Source organism: Penaeus monodon, chromosome 26 (genome assembly GCF_015228065.2).
Source record: "Penaeus monodon isolate SGIC_2016 chromosome 26, NSTDA_Pmon_1, whole genome shotgun sequence".
Classification (NCBI taxonomy): Eukaryota; Metazoa; Arthropoda; class Malacostraca; order Decapoda; family Penaeidae; genus Penaeus; species Penaeus monodon.
The window spans coordinates 1466156-1484369 of NC_051411.1; the positions used below are offsets into that span (position 1 = coordinate 1466156).

General features: G+C 50.1%; 2 protein-coding genes across 3 annotated transcripts in view; one reads left to right on the forward strand and one right to left on the reverse strand.

The window, feature by feature from the left end:
* The window catches only part of LOC119589841, a 24571-nt gene extending 18007 nt beyond the window's left edge, over positions 1-6564 (forward strand). For both annotated transcript variants that reach the window (XM_037938432.1, XM_037938431.1), the window contains 2 exons: positions 2427-2542; positions 4842-6564. In XM_037938432.1, the coding sequence (XP_037794360.1) occupies positions 2427-2542; positions 4842-4929 (204 nt within the window). In that variant the 3' untranslated portion in view covers positions 4930-6564. The remainder of the gene's footprint in view (positions 1-2426; positions 2543-4841) is intronic.
* A 4333-nt stretch (positions 6565-10897) lies between these two features.
* On the reverse strand, positions 10898-16973 carry LOC119589803. The gene is made up of 6 exons (XM_037938369.1): positions 16794-16973; positions 14723-14940; positions 13662-13887; positions 13160-13442; positions 12818-13044; positions 10898-12660 (listed from the first exon to the last, which is right to left on the reverse strand). The coding sequence occupies exons 1-6, from the start codon at positions 16971-16973 to the stop codon at positions 12511-12513; spliced, it is 1284 nt and encodes a 427-aa protein (XP_037794297.1). The 3' UTR covers positions 10898-12510.
* Positions 16974-18214: the final 1241 nt, after the last annotated feature.

The following is an 18214-nucleotide window of genomic DNA, read 5'->3' on the forward strand; positions in this document are numbered from 1 at the left end:
GGAGAACGAGACCTTGAAAACTTTGATCCTCAGTTTACCGCAGAGCCTGTTCAGTTTACTCCAGACGAGCCGTAAGTCAAGCAGTGATGCATGTGATCCTGTTTCACCTTTCCCCTGACCAACACCTTGTGATAAGTTTTATTCCCGGGAAAGGCCTCCCCCTCCCCAAAGTGTGGTGGGTGTGGTGGATGTGTTTTGTGGTGTCTGATGCAAAGTCTCCAGGTTGAGGTTATGGGATAACTCTCCTCTGGTGATGCTGGGTGGTAATGCGAGTGTCCCATAACCTAATAACCCAGTCAACTAGTCCTCCTCCAAAACAGCTAACAGCAGTTGAAGGCTTTGCAGATTGGTTGTGCTAACCTGCTTGTCCAGAAGGGGCCAAGAGGGTACAGTAGGTACGATAGCCTGCCGTGCTTCTGAGATCTCTGCTGCAGTATGGGAGATTTGTGTACTTAGTGTCTGTGCCTGAGCCTGAGAGGTGGTACTGCTGCTCTCACTAGAACAGAGGGCTGTCCCCCCTTCCTGTCTTTTTTTTCTTAGAGCACATCTGTTTTGGCCTTTCTCTTTGTCTCACGTCTTTGTCTTCCTTTTCTCTGTGTATATTATCATTTTTGTATACTTCCTGTACACACACACACACACACACACACACACACACACACACACACACACACACACACACACACACACACACACACACACACACACACACACACACACACAACACAACACACACACATACACAACACACACACACACACACACACACACACAAAACACACACACACACACACACACACACACACACACACCCACCCACACACTACACATACACTACACACTCACATCACCTACACCCTCCTCCATCTCCTCTCTCTCCTCTCTCCACTCTCCTCTCTCCACTCTCCACTCTCCTCTCTCTCTCTCTCTCTCTCTCTCTCTCTCTCTCTCTCTCTCTCTCTCTCTCTCTCTCATTTCTCTTTCTCTCTCTCTATTTCTCTATTTCTCTCTCTCTCTATTTCTCTCTCTCTCTATTTCTCTTCTCTCTTCTCTCTCTCTTTTCTCTCTCTCTCTCTCTCTCTCTCTCTCTCTATTTCTCTTATTTCTCTCTCTCTCTATTTCTCTCTCTCTCTCTCACTTTTGATACCCCCTTCCCCCCTCTCTCTTTTGTGGTACTTAGATATTACAAAATTCTCATCAGAGAATGGCATGTTTGTCCAGCCTCTGTGCTGTTGCTAGTTAAATGTAGCTGAAATTGTACACTGCATTGTCTCTGTAAATTTGTTTGATCATGAAGTGAATCATTATTCTGTTATTAGATTTAACCAGCTTTCAGCCATATACCAGATCAAAGATTTTACTATATTTTTATATGGTTTAAATAATAGACACAGAAAAGAGTTTCATTTGTAATGTCTTGCTAAACGAGACGTGTTCAACGTAATATTTAATATTTAAAGTTATATTTAAAGTTGTTTTTGTAAAGAGTAGTATGAATATTGTAGAAGTCAGTAATGCACAATGAAACATGGAGCTAAATAGCAGTGAATTGTCTATTTGGAAGGAAAGCATATCTAAAATGAAAAAGTAAAGCTATATAGATTATCTCATTATCCTTCTGTCACTTACTTTTCTTCCCTCATCCCTCCTGCTCCCCCACTCTCCTTTCTTTCTCTTTCTTTTTCCTTCTCTCCTGTCCTCCCCATTCATCTCCCTCTTCTTCTCTCCCTCCTTCAGTCCATTCCATACTTTTTCCTCCCTCACTTCCTACAATGCTCCCTTTTAGTTTCCCAGCTTCATATGAGGTAGTTAAATTTGCTCCCAGAACCTAGTCTGTACTTGAAACCTGTGTACAGATGCACTTCTTGTGAAGCCTTGTGTGTTTTCACCTCTTGCCATGATGCAGATGGTTTCCAGTGCTGAGACTTGGTTGTGGAGGCATGGATGAACTTTTTAAAACATTCTTTGTATTTCAGTTAGACTCCCCCTGTTTTTTTTATACTGAAGCTGGCTGTGTAACGGTTTGGTGGTGCCAACAGTTATTTCATAAATACTTAATGTGCTTTTTGAATATCTCGCTTTATTACAGAAGGTTACGCAGACTTGTTTAACTTTAGATGTAGCCCTGACTAATATGTTCTTGTCAGAACATCAGAGGTGTGTTGCTATGCAGGATGGTGGAAGAGTGCAGGACATAGAACTGTGCTTTGGCTTTGTGAGTGGCACGTGTATGTCCCCCACTTTGAATTCATGGGATACTTTAGGCATAGCCACAGTATTTAGTTGGTTGTTATTGCAGTGCTCTAAAGCTGTAGTATCCCTAGAATATCACAAATGGTCCTCTGCACTGTTTTATTTCTCTTCTCTGTATGTGTGCATTTGTGTAAGAGGTAGTGGCTGTGTATGTCTGCGTTATTGCTTTGCAGTTGGAGCAGCGGCAGGTACCCCCGCCCTATCGCCCCAGGCTAGACTCAGACCGTGACTTGGCTAACTTCCCGCCAGAGTTCACAGATGAGCCTATCCAGCTAACACCAGATGACGCGTAAGTATTGTGGTAGTTCCATTCCAGTGGCTGGTAGTGAGAGAGGAATTCGGCATGTTTACGGGACACAGACACCAGTACTGAGAAGAAGAAAGCTCAGATTGTGATTTAACCCGTTGCTGCTATTTTCACTGTGATTGTAGTTTATTGATTGTGTTTACATATAGATGGCTCTGTTAGTGCTTAGTCACAAAGAAGTCAGTTACGAGGTCTACCTGTCTCACCTCTTTACCCTTTTCCTTGAGTTTTGGAAATATTCCTTTTTTTTTTTTTATTGCTAATAACATAATAGTCCAAATGTTAATAATGACAATAGTATTGACAAGCAAAGACCCAAAAGTTTGAGGAAAGGGGAAATCGGGTGAATCATGTAGGCCTATGAATTGATTGGTGTGAGAGAGCTTTGTGGATCCAGCTGGGAAACTAAATTTTCATAACAAAAGGACAGTGGACAGTAAAGTTCCAGGCTTTAGCATAAAGAATTTTTGGGTTTGATAGGGAAGACCACATCAAATTCAATTCAAAGTTCAGAGGCAAAGACATTGTCGCATCTCAAAGAAGCTTCAACATTTTCCGGAGTTACGAGACGTTTTATTGAGCACTTGGTATTTGTTGTCGGAGGTGAGGATAAATTTGAAAGAACAAGAATTAAGTTTTAATGAATTATAGTTGTCATTAATCAGGTTTGGGTTATTTCTAACAGTCAAGAATTAGGTTTTTGATAAGTTATGATAGTCCAGATTTAATTTAAAATATAAGCAAGAATATTGACTCACTCAGCAAGAGGTAAGTAGTAAAGCTATTTTCTTTGTTGATGTGAGTGGATGTTGCACTTTAAAAGGCTTGGGGGTTTTTGCATGGGGGAAGAGAGAAATAATAATGCTCCTGTGTGACCTTCATACAGCATCTAAGTATTAATTTTGACGTTTAAGTTTCCTTTTCTTCCCTATATGTTTGGGGCAAGAAATCGGTAAATCATTGCTGTAAATCTCATCGCTCATTTCCCTTCCTTGTGTTTCTAAAAAGTTTTAAAAGATACAAGATACAATGTTATTTATATTGGAAATCTTGGAAGACAAACATACACACCTACAAACCCTCACACTCACACAAACTCACTCACTCGCTCACACACACACACACACACACACACACACACACACACACACACACACACACACACACACACCACACACACAACACACACCACACACACCACACAAACACACACACACACAATACACACACACACCCACTACACACACCACCACCAAATAACACTCCACACTCACACACAACCACCACACACTCACATAAACACACCTCAATACACACACATTCAAAACACACACACACTCACAAACACACACACTCTATATCACACACACACACACACACACACACACAACACCACACACACAACACGCACACACACAACACACACACACACACACACAACACGCACACACACAAACACGCACACACACAACACGCACACACACAAACACACACAACACACCACACCACACAAAAACACACACAAAAACCAACACAAACAAACACAACACACAAAAACACACACAAACACATAACACACATACACACAAACACATAAAACACACACAAACACACACACAAACACACACACACACCACACACACACACACCACACACACAACAAAACACACACATACATACATACATACATACATACATAAACACTCGCACACAGAAACACGCACAGAGACACTCGCATAAATGCACACACATAAACACGAACACACTCACATAGACACACACTCACATAGACACACACTCACATAAACACACACTCACATAAACACACACTCACATAAACACACACTCACATAAACACACACTCAAATAAATACATACAAACCCACACAAACACACACACACAAACACACACACAAACACACACACACAAACACACACACCACACACACACATAAACACACAAACATACACACCACACCCACACACACACACACACACACACACACACACACACACACACACACAAACACACACACACACACAACACACAACACACACACAACAAACACAAAACACACACACAACAACACACACATAACACACACACATACACACACCCACATAAACACACACACAATAAACACACACACATAAACACACACACATATAAACACACACACACATAAACACACACACACACACACGCACGCACACACACACACGCACGCACGCACGCACACACGAGTTTCCGCGCTAACCGGCCGCACGGTTCCTCCCGCAGGCGCGCCATCGAGAACATCGACCAGAGCGAGTTCGAGGGCTTCGAGTACGTGAACCCGCTGCTGATGAGCATGGAGGACTGCGTGTAGGAGGCTCAGGGCAGCTCCAGGACCCCCTTCCCGCGCTCAACCCCACGCCCCGTCCAGGGCGGCGGAGGCGACGCCGGGCTTCACGACACGGGGAGGGGCGAGGGGCCTCGTCGCTCAGTGCCTTGAGGCCGCGGCAGGCTTCCTTCCTCCCTTCTCGGCGAAGTCCTCCTCCGGCGGGGGGTCAGCTGCCCCTCGCTCGCTCGCGGGCAGCCGCCGGGACCTGGCGCGGCTGCCTGCCTCGCCGACGGAGAAGCACCTTGAAGCGATCAGCTACCTCACGTCCTTCAGAACCAGGATGATCAGCTCCGTTGATGTAATATTTCTGTGAATAAAACTAAAGTGGCCTCTTCAGCTGCGGCGGAGGCCCTTCAGCCTTTGTGTGGCGACTGCGCAGCTACTTGCAGTGCAGCTTCGTTGTGGAGGCAGCTGCGCGCGGGCGGGGCCGGCGGCAGCAAATCCTTTCACGTGCAGCTAGTGCTCGCCGCCCATGCTGTGTACATACTGAATAGGTTTTCGAAACTGACGTAACATGTGCCAAGTCATGCAAGTCTTGACTTGTATGGGGAGCAGCTGTGCCTCCGCGAATCCAAGGGTGAGCGCCAGCGCGGGCGTGGGTGAGGTGCTCAGTTGGAGTCGCCGTGAGAACCGACGCCGCCCGCCCTCCAGCCCGCCTGATGCGACGCCAGCGCTCGGTCGGGCGTCGGCTGGCGCGTCCAGAGTACAAGGTGTGGATGCCCAAGGGTCGGGGAAGAGACAAAGGAAAGGGGGAAGGGTAGGGGCGGCCCGCAGGGGCGTGTGAGCACGCAGACGGGGACCGAAGGCGCTGGTCCGCTCGGCCTCGGCAGCGCGGGGTCACGGGGTCTCCCGCCGCCCTGGGGCAGCAACGGAGTGCTTTCAGGTAGTGTACTCGCCGCCCACTCGTTCCCCGCCGCCACCGGGGATTGTAACAGCAAGGAAGCACGAGGCGCCCTCTGGGGCGCTTGTCAAATTGAATGGCTTAGGCGCCCCTCTCCTCCCCCTGCCCTTCCCCTTTACCCCCCCCCCCCCCGGCTTGAACCATACCATGCTCTAAGGTTTCACCATCTGCTCTCGCTACCTTCTCCTCTGGCCTTTCTCCTCTCCCCGCTTATGCTCTTGCCCCCCCCCCCCCATCCGTAGCCCTCCCCTTCCCGTCGCGAAGACAGCGCCCACGGGGACTGCGGGAAATGTGTGCGTAAGGCGCTTGTCTCCCGTGATAAGCGAAGCCCCGTGTGTGAGGCGATCCGGGCGCCTCCCTGCGGGTCTCAGATCTGCATACCGCATGCTCTTGCCCCCATAGGTTCTTGGCCCGGCGTCCAATCTCGTTATAATGCAGCCAAGGCCGCGGCGCCGTGTCCCGGGCCCCTCGAGCGTCCACGGATGCGCGGCGGCGTGAGGAAGGGCACGGTTTCATGGCCGGTGTTGTCGTGTCGACTGCGAGAAGCAGATCTGATTATCCCATCGGAGGAGATTGCGGTCGAGTTACTTCGCCTCGATAATCACACCTTGCATACACTCCGTGGCTTCCTTCCCTCCGCCCCCCCTCTCTCCTTCCACCCCTTCCCTCCGTTACCCTCCCCTTCCCCTTACCTCTCTTCCCCCCTTCCCCCCTTTCCTCCCTCCTTCCCCCCTTTCCTCCCTCCTTCCCCCCTTTCCTCCCTCCTTCCTCTCACTTGTGTGCGTGTATGTGCGCGCCTGCATATGAATGTGTATATATTCACATGTATGCATATACGCGATCTTCAGCCGCCGCCGCAGCCATCCTCGAGCAGCCTTCCCTTCGTGGGCGTCCCCATGGTTTCGGGCGTGCGAGCGCTCGGGAGTGCAATTCGTTAGCGTAAGTTAGCGCACATGCTTGTCGGAGGCCCCGCGGACCGCCCTCGGGACCTAGCGAGGTAACCCGAGCCCGCCGTCCGGCCCGAAGGATGTCATGACGCCTCGGACGCTGCCGGGCCCGCGGATCCGCCCGGGAGAGTGATGGCACGCATTTTTCTCGTGCAGTTTATTTGTTTTGCAGTTTTAAGGTTCATGAAGAGAAAAAAAAAATTAATGTGAGGATCGGCTTATAAAGGCGAAGGAAGCGAGGCGTAGGATTGACGCGCACGCATGCAGGACCGGCCTCGGGGACGCCTGCATTCTCTCCCTCTCTCTCCTCTCCTGCTCTCCTGCCTCCCGCCTGTCACCTGCTTCATCCGCACTCCCTCGCTTGCCTTCTCGCCCTCCCCGCCCCTGCCACCTCGCTCCCGTCCTTTTTTTCTTTTCTCTTTTTTTTATTCTTTTCTTTTCTTATCTCCCTTTTTTGTAATCGCGCTCACCCCGTCTTCTTTCCGCCCGTCCGCCTTTTTCCTTCCCACGTGGCCGGGATCGAGGCGACGGTCGGCCACTCAAGCCCTGCTCCTCTGCAACGCGCGTGAATGCACGGCGCAGCACGAGGCCGGCCCGGCGTGGATTCATGCCTCGGGGAGCGAGGAGACGGAAGCGAAGCCCGCGCTCTAGTATTGGTAGATAAAAACATATGAAACCTTGTGTGTGTGTGTGTGTGTGTGTGTGTGTGTGTGTGTGTGTGTGTGTGTGTGTGTGTGTGTGTGTGTGTGTGTGTGTGTGTGTGTGTATGTATGTATGTATGTATGTATGTATGTATGTATGTATGTATGTATGTATGTGTGTGTGTGTGTAGGTATATACGTATGCAAGTAGGTATGTATGCATTCACGCACACACGTCCACAGACAAAACATTAATTAAGTACACTCGGGCTCAGAGCGCATACCCGGTGTCAGCAGCGAGCGCAGTGCTTCGCAGTGTTCCGAGGCAGCAGTGCGCCGCCTGGCCCGTGGGCGGGGGAGGCAGTGGCGCACGGGTGTGGGTGCGCGTGGCGTGTGGTACGGGCAGAGACGGGAGGGCAGGGGGGGGGGCGTTGGGATGGCAGGTTCCAGTGTGCGCTGCCCTGATGAGGCAACAAGCGGTTGGAGGCTCCGCTCGCCCCCCCCGTACCCCTCCTTGCAAGTCCCTTCCCTACCCCCCCCCCCCAACTAGCTCTACCCTGATCCGACCCCCTTTGCTTGCTTGCTCGTTCCCTCGTCTCTCGCTCGTACGCGGGAACCACTAACTGGCGCGCACTCTCTGGGGCGCATGGTTCGGGGTGGGGAAAGAAACGATTGTAACAGGCAGCTTTTCTTTTCTTTCTTTTTTTCATTTCATGGTTGTGGAAGCTGATCCCGTTAATATTCGCGGAAGTAGATTTTGCTATCATGGTTGTGAAGGTTTCGGTTAGCGGGGCAGGAACACACTTTTTGGGGAAGGAAGAATTTGGGAGACTTTTGGGCTTCGCATGGCGTCGTCCCTCGCAGCCAGTGTTGCCAAGGGGCGACTCCTGCTGCGAGACTGCCTGTATGTGATGGTGTGTGAGTGACTCGGCTAAAGTGGCGAGGCAGACCGGTTTCATACAAGGGTGCTTTTTTCTAAGGGTCCATGCTACTGGGTTATGAAATCTGACTCACAGGGTTGTTTCAAACGTTTCAAGAACCTGTCACCGTCTTTGGAACTGTTTCGAGCGCTGTCTGTCTTTTTTGCGTATCTTGGAGCTCACGCAGGAGGTCTATTTGTGTCTGGCGGAAATTTCGCTTCCGGCTCAGTCCGAGAGCGGCGAGTGCATGGCCTCCCCCGAGCCCCATGCACCGGGCGTCATCCTACTCGTTCGTTAGCGTTGGAGTCCTCAGGGTCATTTCTTTCCTTTTACTGATTTACATGTCATTTTACACCCTACGTTGTGTCTCAAGTTGTATTATAAAAATGGCTTTTTACAAGGAAGCACGTTGATTCTTGTTCTATTAGGCCTTCTGTTGGTTAGTATTCAGCGATTTCAAGAGAAATTCCACACAGAATGCATCGATTATATTCTTTTATATAGAGTGTATGAACCGCACTGCTCATGTGATACATCATAATCAGATATTTTAGAATGTACTTGTGAAACGGAAAAGTGTTCTTAGTCGATAGACTTTAGTGAATCAAATCATTGGGCCTTCATCACTTACAATAGTGTTTGTTTTCTGGTGGCTGGTGAAGATTCTGTGCTCTAGATATATATGCCTTGTGTGTATTGGACGCGAGTATGTTGTATGCGAGCACACGAGCTTCATTGCAGACATGTTGGGTGTTACTAATCCAAGTTTGGGGCAGTATTTTGTTATTTCAGTTTGTAAATACACAGTTTAATCTGTTTATATTCCTCCTCTGTTTTACCAGTACCAGTGTCCGTTTTTTAAGCAACAGAAGCTTCTGTGAAGTTTCTTATCCCTTTCCCATTTCCAGGTACTTAGGACCACTTTGCTTCTCTGAATGTAATTCAACCCCTATGTATTCGGGGTGCGTGGAAGAGCCGGGAAGATCGTTTTCAATAGTACTTACAATTTTATGCTCCGGCTAGAACTGTTACTATTTTGTTGATTTTAAGTGACAGGTTTTAGATCTTGTCAAATTTGCTCTTTTAGAGGTCTTACTGATAGTGCATTAGTAATTTGTTTGTGATTTGTTTACCGGTATAATTATGCGGAAATTTGTATCTATAGTGAAACCTTTACTTCTAATCAGGGAGAAAGTGGTCCATTAGGTTTGTAACGAAGTCGTGCAGGGAAAATGCCGTACATTCCATTTTATTTAGTATCTGTTGATTTTGTAATCATGTATTTTTTTTTAACCGCCTATTTATCCAACTTTATATCGTGTTCTGGCAGCTATGTATGTTGCATATCACGTTCGATATTTATGTGAATCAGCCCCGAACAAGGTTTACTGTGTAGGCTCTCATCTCACAGAACCTGTTGTAATAATTGTTAATTCTCCTCCAAACATGTTATCCTCTAATTTTAGGTATAATATTTTTCGATGACCATATAACTGCCAAATTGTCTGTGAAGGTAATATTGGTTATTCTGTTATTTATCCACTTGGTAACTGCACATTTAGGGGTTGGTGTATGTGCCCCACGAGGGGCACTCGTTCACATTTTCTCAGTTCTTTTGTTAAGTACGATTCTTCGTTTAGTTAGATTTAAACCACGTAGTTTAGGCTAGAGTATTCTTGAGTATAAAAAAATATATATTCATAGGATCTTATTGAACTAATGTTAATAGGCTATGGAGAAAGGAGGTTTTCATGAACTAATATTAATGCAGGGTAAAACCTTGAGACCAAATTTCTTGTTTGTGGACACTGAACGAATGGATATCACACACTTGCACTCACACCCTCACTCCCACATTCCTTTTCACGCGGACATACAGACTTACACACACTCACACTCACTCCCAGTTGCACTTACATACTCATACTTACACACATTTACTCACCTGCTCTTATATTTACTCTTACATTGACGCACGCGCACACATACACACACAAAGTGAAACATTGGTGCTTAAAAGATGTATGCATAAATACTTTAGTATTTGAGTGGGTTCTCCTTTATTTTCCGTAGCATTATCTTAATTTCACTTATAATATTGTCCACAATAGGAGTTTGCGTCACACGGCGAACTCTATATTTATGCCCTCCTTCATTTTCCTTTGTACCTTGTAACTGCATTCTAATGGTCTCCAAGCAATTCTTCCATTGAGGGCATAATCAGGTGTTCAGCATAAACTTTTTTCATATTTTGTGTGATTGCAGTAGGCTTAACGAAAGAACGTTCATGGTATGCATTTTTTTTTAATTGGCATTACTGTTACTTAAATTTGTGTAATTGTTATCAGATATGTTATACACCTTCATCTTTAGGACTCATTCCCAGACAAATGTCAGTACAGTATTTTGATAAATGTAATAAAAATAGTTTTGAGGTACAGATGTTTCCTATGTAAAGCAATATTTACTAATAAAATAATTGTGCATCAAGTTGATTGATTTTACCCTGTTTTTTGTTCTAACTGAGGTAAATGAAGAACACTGTATTTGACACAATTTTACTTAGAGTGCCACCCATTGAGTATAACAAACAAATTCAGTTTTTGAAGAATGTCACATCTGCGGAACTGACTGGAGTGTGTCTCAGCGGGAGTGTGCCGCAGTGTATCCGCCTGGCTGTGTGGTGGTGATTCTGCCTGGCGATGATGGTGGTGGTGATGCTTGGCGATGGGAAGGTGTGACGCAGGGCTCAGCCAAACGGTCATCATATGCCGCGGACATTACATGTCCGCTGCATCACAACCTTCCCACGCACTGTACTGTGGCTGACTCACCTCACACTCTGCTCACCAGTCACCCACAACTCTGACACCAGGGAAGGTGGTGGTCACGGTGGGTGGCCGGTGGGCAGCCTACACTGGCAGCTACAACATAAGGGTCCATGACAGGTGCGGTACATCCGTCATGGCTAACATGGGGGACAGTTCTACCAAAAATAATAAATCCTAGACCAAGCTTTGCTTGACGAATCACCTAAATAACCTTATGTACTTATTACAAACAAATGACGGGTAAGTTAGGGGGGCAATATGAACTTGGCACGGACCGCCAGGCCAGGGTGGTGTGGTGGGAGAGGGGGTGGGTGGGTGGGAGATGCTGACACCTCCACCCACGCACGCACTGCTGCACGTGTACTAGCATAGTAGAGAATTATAAATAACATAATAGTGAATGATTTCATCATTACACATATCAATAATTAACTAGTTACATAGATGAACACAAATAAGCGGCCGAAAAGAACGCCGTGACCGAAGGCCCTCACTGGTACAACTATAAATCTCTTAAGTGGCAACAATTTTTTTAAGCGCCTCTGCGCCAAAGTTTTGTGGGTCTCTGGTCACGGCGCTCAGCAGGCGCTCCACCAACGTGAGATGCTTCAAGCACATCTGACTCGATTCAGCACTGCATAGCTGACGCGGGTACGGTCATCACTGGGGTGGTGCGGGCGTGCGTGGTTATAAAGTTGGCAGCAGCAGGGCTGGAGTGAACCAGAGCTGGAATTACACCAGCCTGGTCTACGACACTTCCACCCACTACTCACCAGGCAGTTGGCTTACCACAAAGTAAACCAATTAAATAATTATTCTTTTTTTATATTTAACCATCCCAACAAGCAGAATCTTTAACTTATGCGTTTGTACTTGCTTTTCTGGACCCTGGAGGGCAGTGACACCCCACAGGGCCCCCAGAGCGTCCTGGTGCCGGGGCGGCGCCACACAGCCTCTGAACACCAGAGGGGCAGCGGCCCCACATGAGCACCATGTACGGCCGGTGGCACCACCCGACACACGGCTGTGGCGTAGCACCAAGTGAGACCCGTGCGGTGAGTACGGGCTGAGATCATGGCGCGGACCCCACCCTACCTCGCCGCTGGCACGCACCTGCGGCACACACCGAGCAGGGGGGGGCGGCCACCCGCAGCCACAAGCACGTTGTGACTACGAGTCCGCAGCAGCAGCCTGGGCCCAGGTGCCTAGCATCAGCAGCAGCAGCAGCAACATACAGGCAGCCTGGACGGCACATGAGCGCCACATTTGTACTGCGACCATCTCTGCGGTACTGGGGACAGCACGAGCCAGTGCTCAGGCGGCGGCCTAACACGTGTCGGTGACGTCGCAGGGCTCAGTCTTGACGGGGGAGGTGGGCGCTATCACAGATGGGGTTGGGCGTGGGCGTAGCTCAGCACGCAAGGCCCGCAGCTCGCCCTCCATCGCGCAAACCTTCTGGCGGAGCTGATCTTCCTCCTGGAGCGGGAGACAGGGAGGTCATTAGATTTTGTTTCAAACATGACAATCTAATGCTTTAAAATATAAAACAAAACCTGTCTATTTCTGAGATCAATGGACTTTACTTACTAGTTTCTTGAAACAAGCGCACCTAATCACTATTTTCAGTTCTCACCTTGGTATCACGAGTAACGTTTATAGACAGAAGTTGACTGCGTAGGCTGGCCACGGCGTGATTGTGGTCACGAGTCTGCGCATCGAAACGTTGTCTGAGGGCAGCATTTTGGCGCTCCTGGACCGCCAGCCGGGCAGCCAGGTCGGCCACCAGCTGGGCCACTTTGCTGGCTGCAGCTCGGTCGCTCCAGCCCCTTAGCAGTGCCTCCGCCTCCTCCACCGTTTCACCTGAAATGTTCAACGAAACACTTGAGTTTTGTCGCCTCTTCATGCAAGCTTATTTTTCTCCAGCTAGGCCTGTTTCTCTAGCGCCAAACTCGAACGAAGCGGCGACGGAACTCACTTCGGTTGCTGACGGATCCGACGGAGTCTGTGTCGGAATCGGTGGTGGACAGCTCCAGCTCGGGGTGTCGGCTGCTCGTGTCGGGGCTGCACACCTTCCTGGGGGACTGCGGCGGCTGGTGCGTCGGGGTGGCTCTGAGGTGCGGCGGCGGCGCGCTCGGGGTGACGGCGGCGGCGACGGCGGCGGCGTTGGGCGTGGAGCGCTGGAGACACATCGGCGTCGGCGAACACTCGCGCTTTATGCACTCCACTTCGACGCCTCTTTCTAGCTGCTGCTGCTCCTGCTGTGGGAGAGGCAAGAGCGTTCAATGGCAGGCCGGGGTATATTCCGTGCGCGATGGCGCAACAATCGTCATGAGTTTTTTACTTCTGAGTGAAAATGAAATATGACTTTTCAACACGTCAAAGTTTTTACTAAACTGGATAACCACCAATAAAAAAAAACGAGGCCTACCGAAAGTGACTGGCAATTCTACACAAGCGAAAATGCAATGCAAACTCACCATATATATGGCGATTTTTTCGTGTGCATCTTGGCTTAGGTGTGCTGTTGAGAGATCCTTGAGCGACACCCGGGCTGCCTTGTCCCTGACCTTGGGCGGGGCGAGGGCAACGTTGGGCTGGTAATGGCGCTCGAACTTCTGTGAGTCTGAGAGAGGCACCACGCGGCCGGGGTCGACCAGCACGGGGGGACCCTGGCTCAAGTAGGCTGGCAGTGGGGCGGGAACGCTGGAAACAAACAAAACCTGTTAGTACTATGTCTCAAGAACAACCATCAAGTCTATATTGCGAACGTGCTTGTCAATTTCTAATCGATCTGATCATGGCACAGACACCTTCATTTCAACTAGTGATCTTAAAAATACTTTAAGATATCGGTTCTTCCGCACGACTTAAATAAAGGAGAAAAGCAAATCTTCCCCAGTTTCTCTGCTCTTTAGAAAAAAGTGCCCTTGTAATCATCCCAAGGAAATGACGTGTTATTTTACGGTTTGAAACAAGCTTGGCAACTAGCGAACGAAAAATGCATGTGCGTAAAGGAACATCTCTTGTCATGACTCCTCCGGGCGGAACGGGCGACGCCGTAACCAGAGGGAGGCTTCTCTGGTCCCGCCTCGGCCTTTGTATCTTTCACAACATCCCACACTTTTCGTGGCATTCCTTCAATGCCGTATTTAGCTGCCCTTGTGAGCGACCTTGTGCGAGCACCTCGCGCCCACCGCGGTGCGTTCACCTTCCCTGTTTCAGACTTGCCTCGCCTATACCTGGGCGGCGAGCGAGGCCTTCGTACCCAAAGCATTCACACATCATAACTTCACGGTAAAGCCTTCCCAGCTCCGCTTTGCCCCTCCCCCTCTCTGTCTCCCCCTTTCTCTCCTTTTATCGTTCTCCCTCTCACGTGCATTTAGTACCATAATGTACAGACTGATAGGCATTCACTCACTCACTCACTCACACACCTCCCTTCCCCTCTCCCACTCCCTCTTCCCTCCCCTTCCCCTCCGTATCTCCCTCATTCTCGCACACACAAACTTTTGCAACATTGCACCCCTGCTTTCCTCACCTGTCCCTGACGAAGGCAGGAGGGGGCGGCGGTAATGCCTTGCCGTCCCTCGTAACAAGGGGCGTGGCGGTCCACGAAGGGGCCATAGCTGCATACTGTCGCCACATGTACGACCACACGATGGGGTCGTAGCCGACGCTGCTGGGGAGAGGGCCCCCTGGCGGCAGCTCCTCCGCTCTGACTTTCTTGGGCAGCTCCTCCTTGACTTCCACGCCATCCTGAAAGAGAGAAAACCATCTAAGTTCTCGTGGTCACATCATAGCTTCTGAGAAAGGAGTTCATTGAATGACAGAGACGAAGCAGTTCGAACATTTAAATGACGTCCGAGATCTACACCGAAAGCTAATACGACATAAACCGGTCTAAGACTCCGCTGTACAAGGAAATGAATAACACGAGGCAAGGTATATGGAGAAATCTAACCCATGCCCCCCCCCCTTTTTTTTTGCATTTCGTCACAAAATAGCAAAACCATCACTCTTACAATTTTAAAATATGTTCTAAATGTGCTGAGACCTTGAGAATGACCTTTCAAAACTACCAGAAAAAGGAAACAATTTTTTTCTTTGAAATGTATGAAGCGAGTCAAAGAAGGATACAGTAATACAGAGTAGATACATCCTGTCCCGTAGTGAAATTTGGAGTCCATATGCCTTAGAGTTATGAACTTCATATGCTTCACCATATTTTTTTTTACTTAATAAAATGCAAACTAAAGCTACAATGCCCTCAATGACTGGTAACCAAATTACCTCCTTGCAAAGTTCGCACTTTAAAGAATCCAAGAAAATCCAACCCCACAAACATCGGCAGGACAAGCGATCGGCAGTGGTTCCCAACCCCTGCGCCCGCCCCCCCCCCCCCAGCTCGCCTCATTATGCAGCTTTCGCCCCCCCCCCCCCCCCCCCAGTCGATAATCTTGGCCCAGAAAAACGGCGTACTGCAGCCTCGCGGACGGACGGCCTTTAAAGAGCCTCCTTACCACTGTGCCACTTCGCGAGCTCGATAGAAGGACAAACAGGTAGCGTTATGCAATTGAAACGTGAGACTGCGAGGCGGCGCTGGGTATGCTGGCCGAGCCGCCTGATCACGGACGTGTTCGCGAGAAAGCCTGTGCATCCGCCATCACCTGGAGGGGAGTGTGATTCCGGGCTTGCTTCAGGGCCTGGCGCAGCTCTGGGTCCTCGGCTCGGGAAGGCCCGCTCTGCTCGCTAACGAGTCTGCTTCCTTTCCTTGCTTCGCTTTTCTCTTCTCCTTTCTCGCCTACCTCCTGCCGGCCCCTGTATCGTGACGGCGCCTCTGCGAAGTTTCACCAAGAGGCCCCGCGTCTGCTCAACACGTTAAAGCATACCAGAGGTCGGCGCGGCGTTGGAGGTGCCACCCCACGTCCTCCCCCGCCCCCCTCTTTTCCCCACAGCCCTCCCCCGCCCTGACCCTCTCCCCACACCTACCCTTCCTCTTTCCCCCACAGCCTCTCTCCGCCCTCACCCTTTCCCCCGCCGCCCGTGCAGCACAGTATACTCCAACACCCGCCTTCTGTTACACATGCACACGAACACGTGATTCAGAATCGTTATCAAAAAGCTTCGTACGCCGGCCAGCCCGTGTTGCCATGGAGAGTGGCACAGATAACCGAGTGCAGCCTCCTCCCTCCCTCATGCTCTCGCGCCCCCTGTGTTTAGAAAAGAGAGAGAGAGAGAGAGAGAGAGAGAGAGAGAGAGAGAGAGAGAGAGAGAGAGAGAGAGAGAGAGAGAGAGAGAGAGAGGGGGGGGGGAAGATTGCGTATGTATGTATATGTGTGTGTGTGTGTGTGTGTGTGTGTGTGTGTGTGTGTGTGTGTGTGTGTGTGTGTGTGTGTGTGTGTATGTGTGTATGCGCGCGCGTGTGTGTAAATGTGTGCGCGCACGACTATTTGCATATGCGTAATGTGTTGCGTGCACCTCTTACACAGGGGCAGGTGTGAAGTCTAGGACTCTGTGAACTTTAAAAAGGAGTTTCCATGGCGACAGGCGACGCGCGATCGTGCACGAGCGGCAACAGCACGTATTGTAAACCGCACTGAAATCTATACCCGATCGCCTTCGCGCGGAACCACTTGAAGCGCCGCGCCTCCGAGCCCGCTCCCGCCGCCCTCCCGCCGCATTCCGATACCAGCAACGCCTACTCCTCCGTAGGGCGTTGCAGCGCTCCTGCCGCGGTCGTCTGCTGGGGCTGCAGCAGCGCCCTTCGCACGATGAGTAACGCGAGCCATCTGGAGCGCCTCTCGTGCGTGCGGCCCGCCAGCCGGCGCAAGGAAGCCTGCGTTGCTTCGAAAGGAAAATATTATTGCAAGAGAGCGCATGCAAGTCTACACTGCAGTCTCCCCCGCCTAAGCATGGGCGCGAGGCCATAGAACGGGTTCATTGAGAAACTGCGTAGTAGGTCCTACAATCACGAACAGCCGCAGAGCAGCCAAGCATATTACGTAACCTGGCAACAAGATAGCGTCGTGCACGAACTTCTACACGAGAGAACCCTCCGCTTTCGAAATGCAGCGAACTGCGAGCTGTTCAACTTTTCCACGCCGGCTAAGATTTTCAGCTGGATGAGGATGAGGACGGCGCGGGAGCCGGTTTGCCAACCCCACGTGGTCGTCGCCCGAACTCGCACACGGAACCGAACACCGCGACGCAGGCGCCCCCAGAACCGGCCACCACGTGTCCACTCCCGCATTTCGCAGCCCGGCCGCTGGAAACGCCCCCCCGCTCGCCGAGGGCCACCGCTGCGTCCCCGCCACGGGGCTGTGGACGCTCCCGGAGGCAGAAGAGGGCGGAGAGAAGGTGCGGAAGGGCGCGGGAGCCATCGCGGACGGGCGCCAAGGTGGACGGACGTATGCGCATTCGGGCGGGTCTCGGGCTGCAAGTTCACCGAGTACATCAACGTCCATGCGGCAGCGTCCTCCGGCAGTGCAACGGAAGCTCCGGCTCAGCCTGCTGCTCAGGTTTCTTCCCTCGGCGTTCCCTTCGGCGACAACGCTCTCTACGGAAGCAGTGCTTGATGTGGTCGCCTTTCCGTTGAAGCTTAATTAAAGCGGATGATGTTGATAGCTTACCTTGTCTGACGCGTTCCTAAAATATATATATATATATACATATAAGTATATTACAGACCCTTTAGCTGCTGGGTCCCACAGAAATAAAATCCTGAAAAAAAGAAAAATGAAAAATAAATAAATATATAAAGAAAAAAAATCGACAAATAAACCCTTTCTTCCCCCAGTTTCAACGGAGAGCATTCCGAGACAGCGAGGCAGGCCGGCGACCCCGTCCCTCCACGACGCGCCCCAAGACCTTCCTCAAGGTTTCCCTTCTTCCCGCGGGAGTGAAGGGAACTCCGGCCCATCACTCCCGGCGCTTTAACCTCTCCTCGCCGCGTGACAGGTCCCCACGAAGTCCGCCGAAACGAAAGTCACAAAAACGGGGACTTGACTCAACGACCTCGTGACGTCATGAA

Excerpts from the sequence above, each read along its gene's own strand:
- LOC119589803 (XM_037938369.1), bottom strand. The coding sequence starts at position 16,973 with ATGGCTCGCGTTACTCATCGTGCGAAGGGCGCTGCTGCAGCCCCAGCA. Across the intron at positions 13,888-14,722 it reads CCTGCCTTCGTCAGGGACAG|CGTTCCCGCCCCACTGCCAG; the intron begins GTGAGGAAAGCA and ends GTTTGTTTCCAG. Across the intron at positions 13,443-13,661 it reads AAAAAATCGCCATATATATG|CAGGAGCAGCAGCAGCTAGA; the intron begins GTGAGTTTGCAT and ends CCTCTCCCACAG.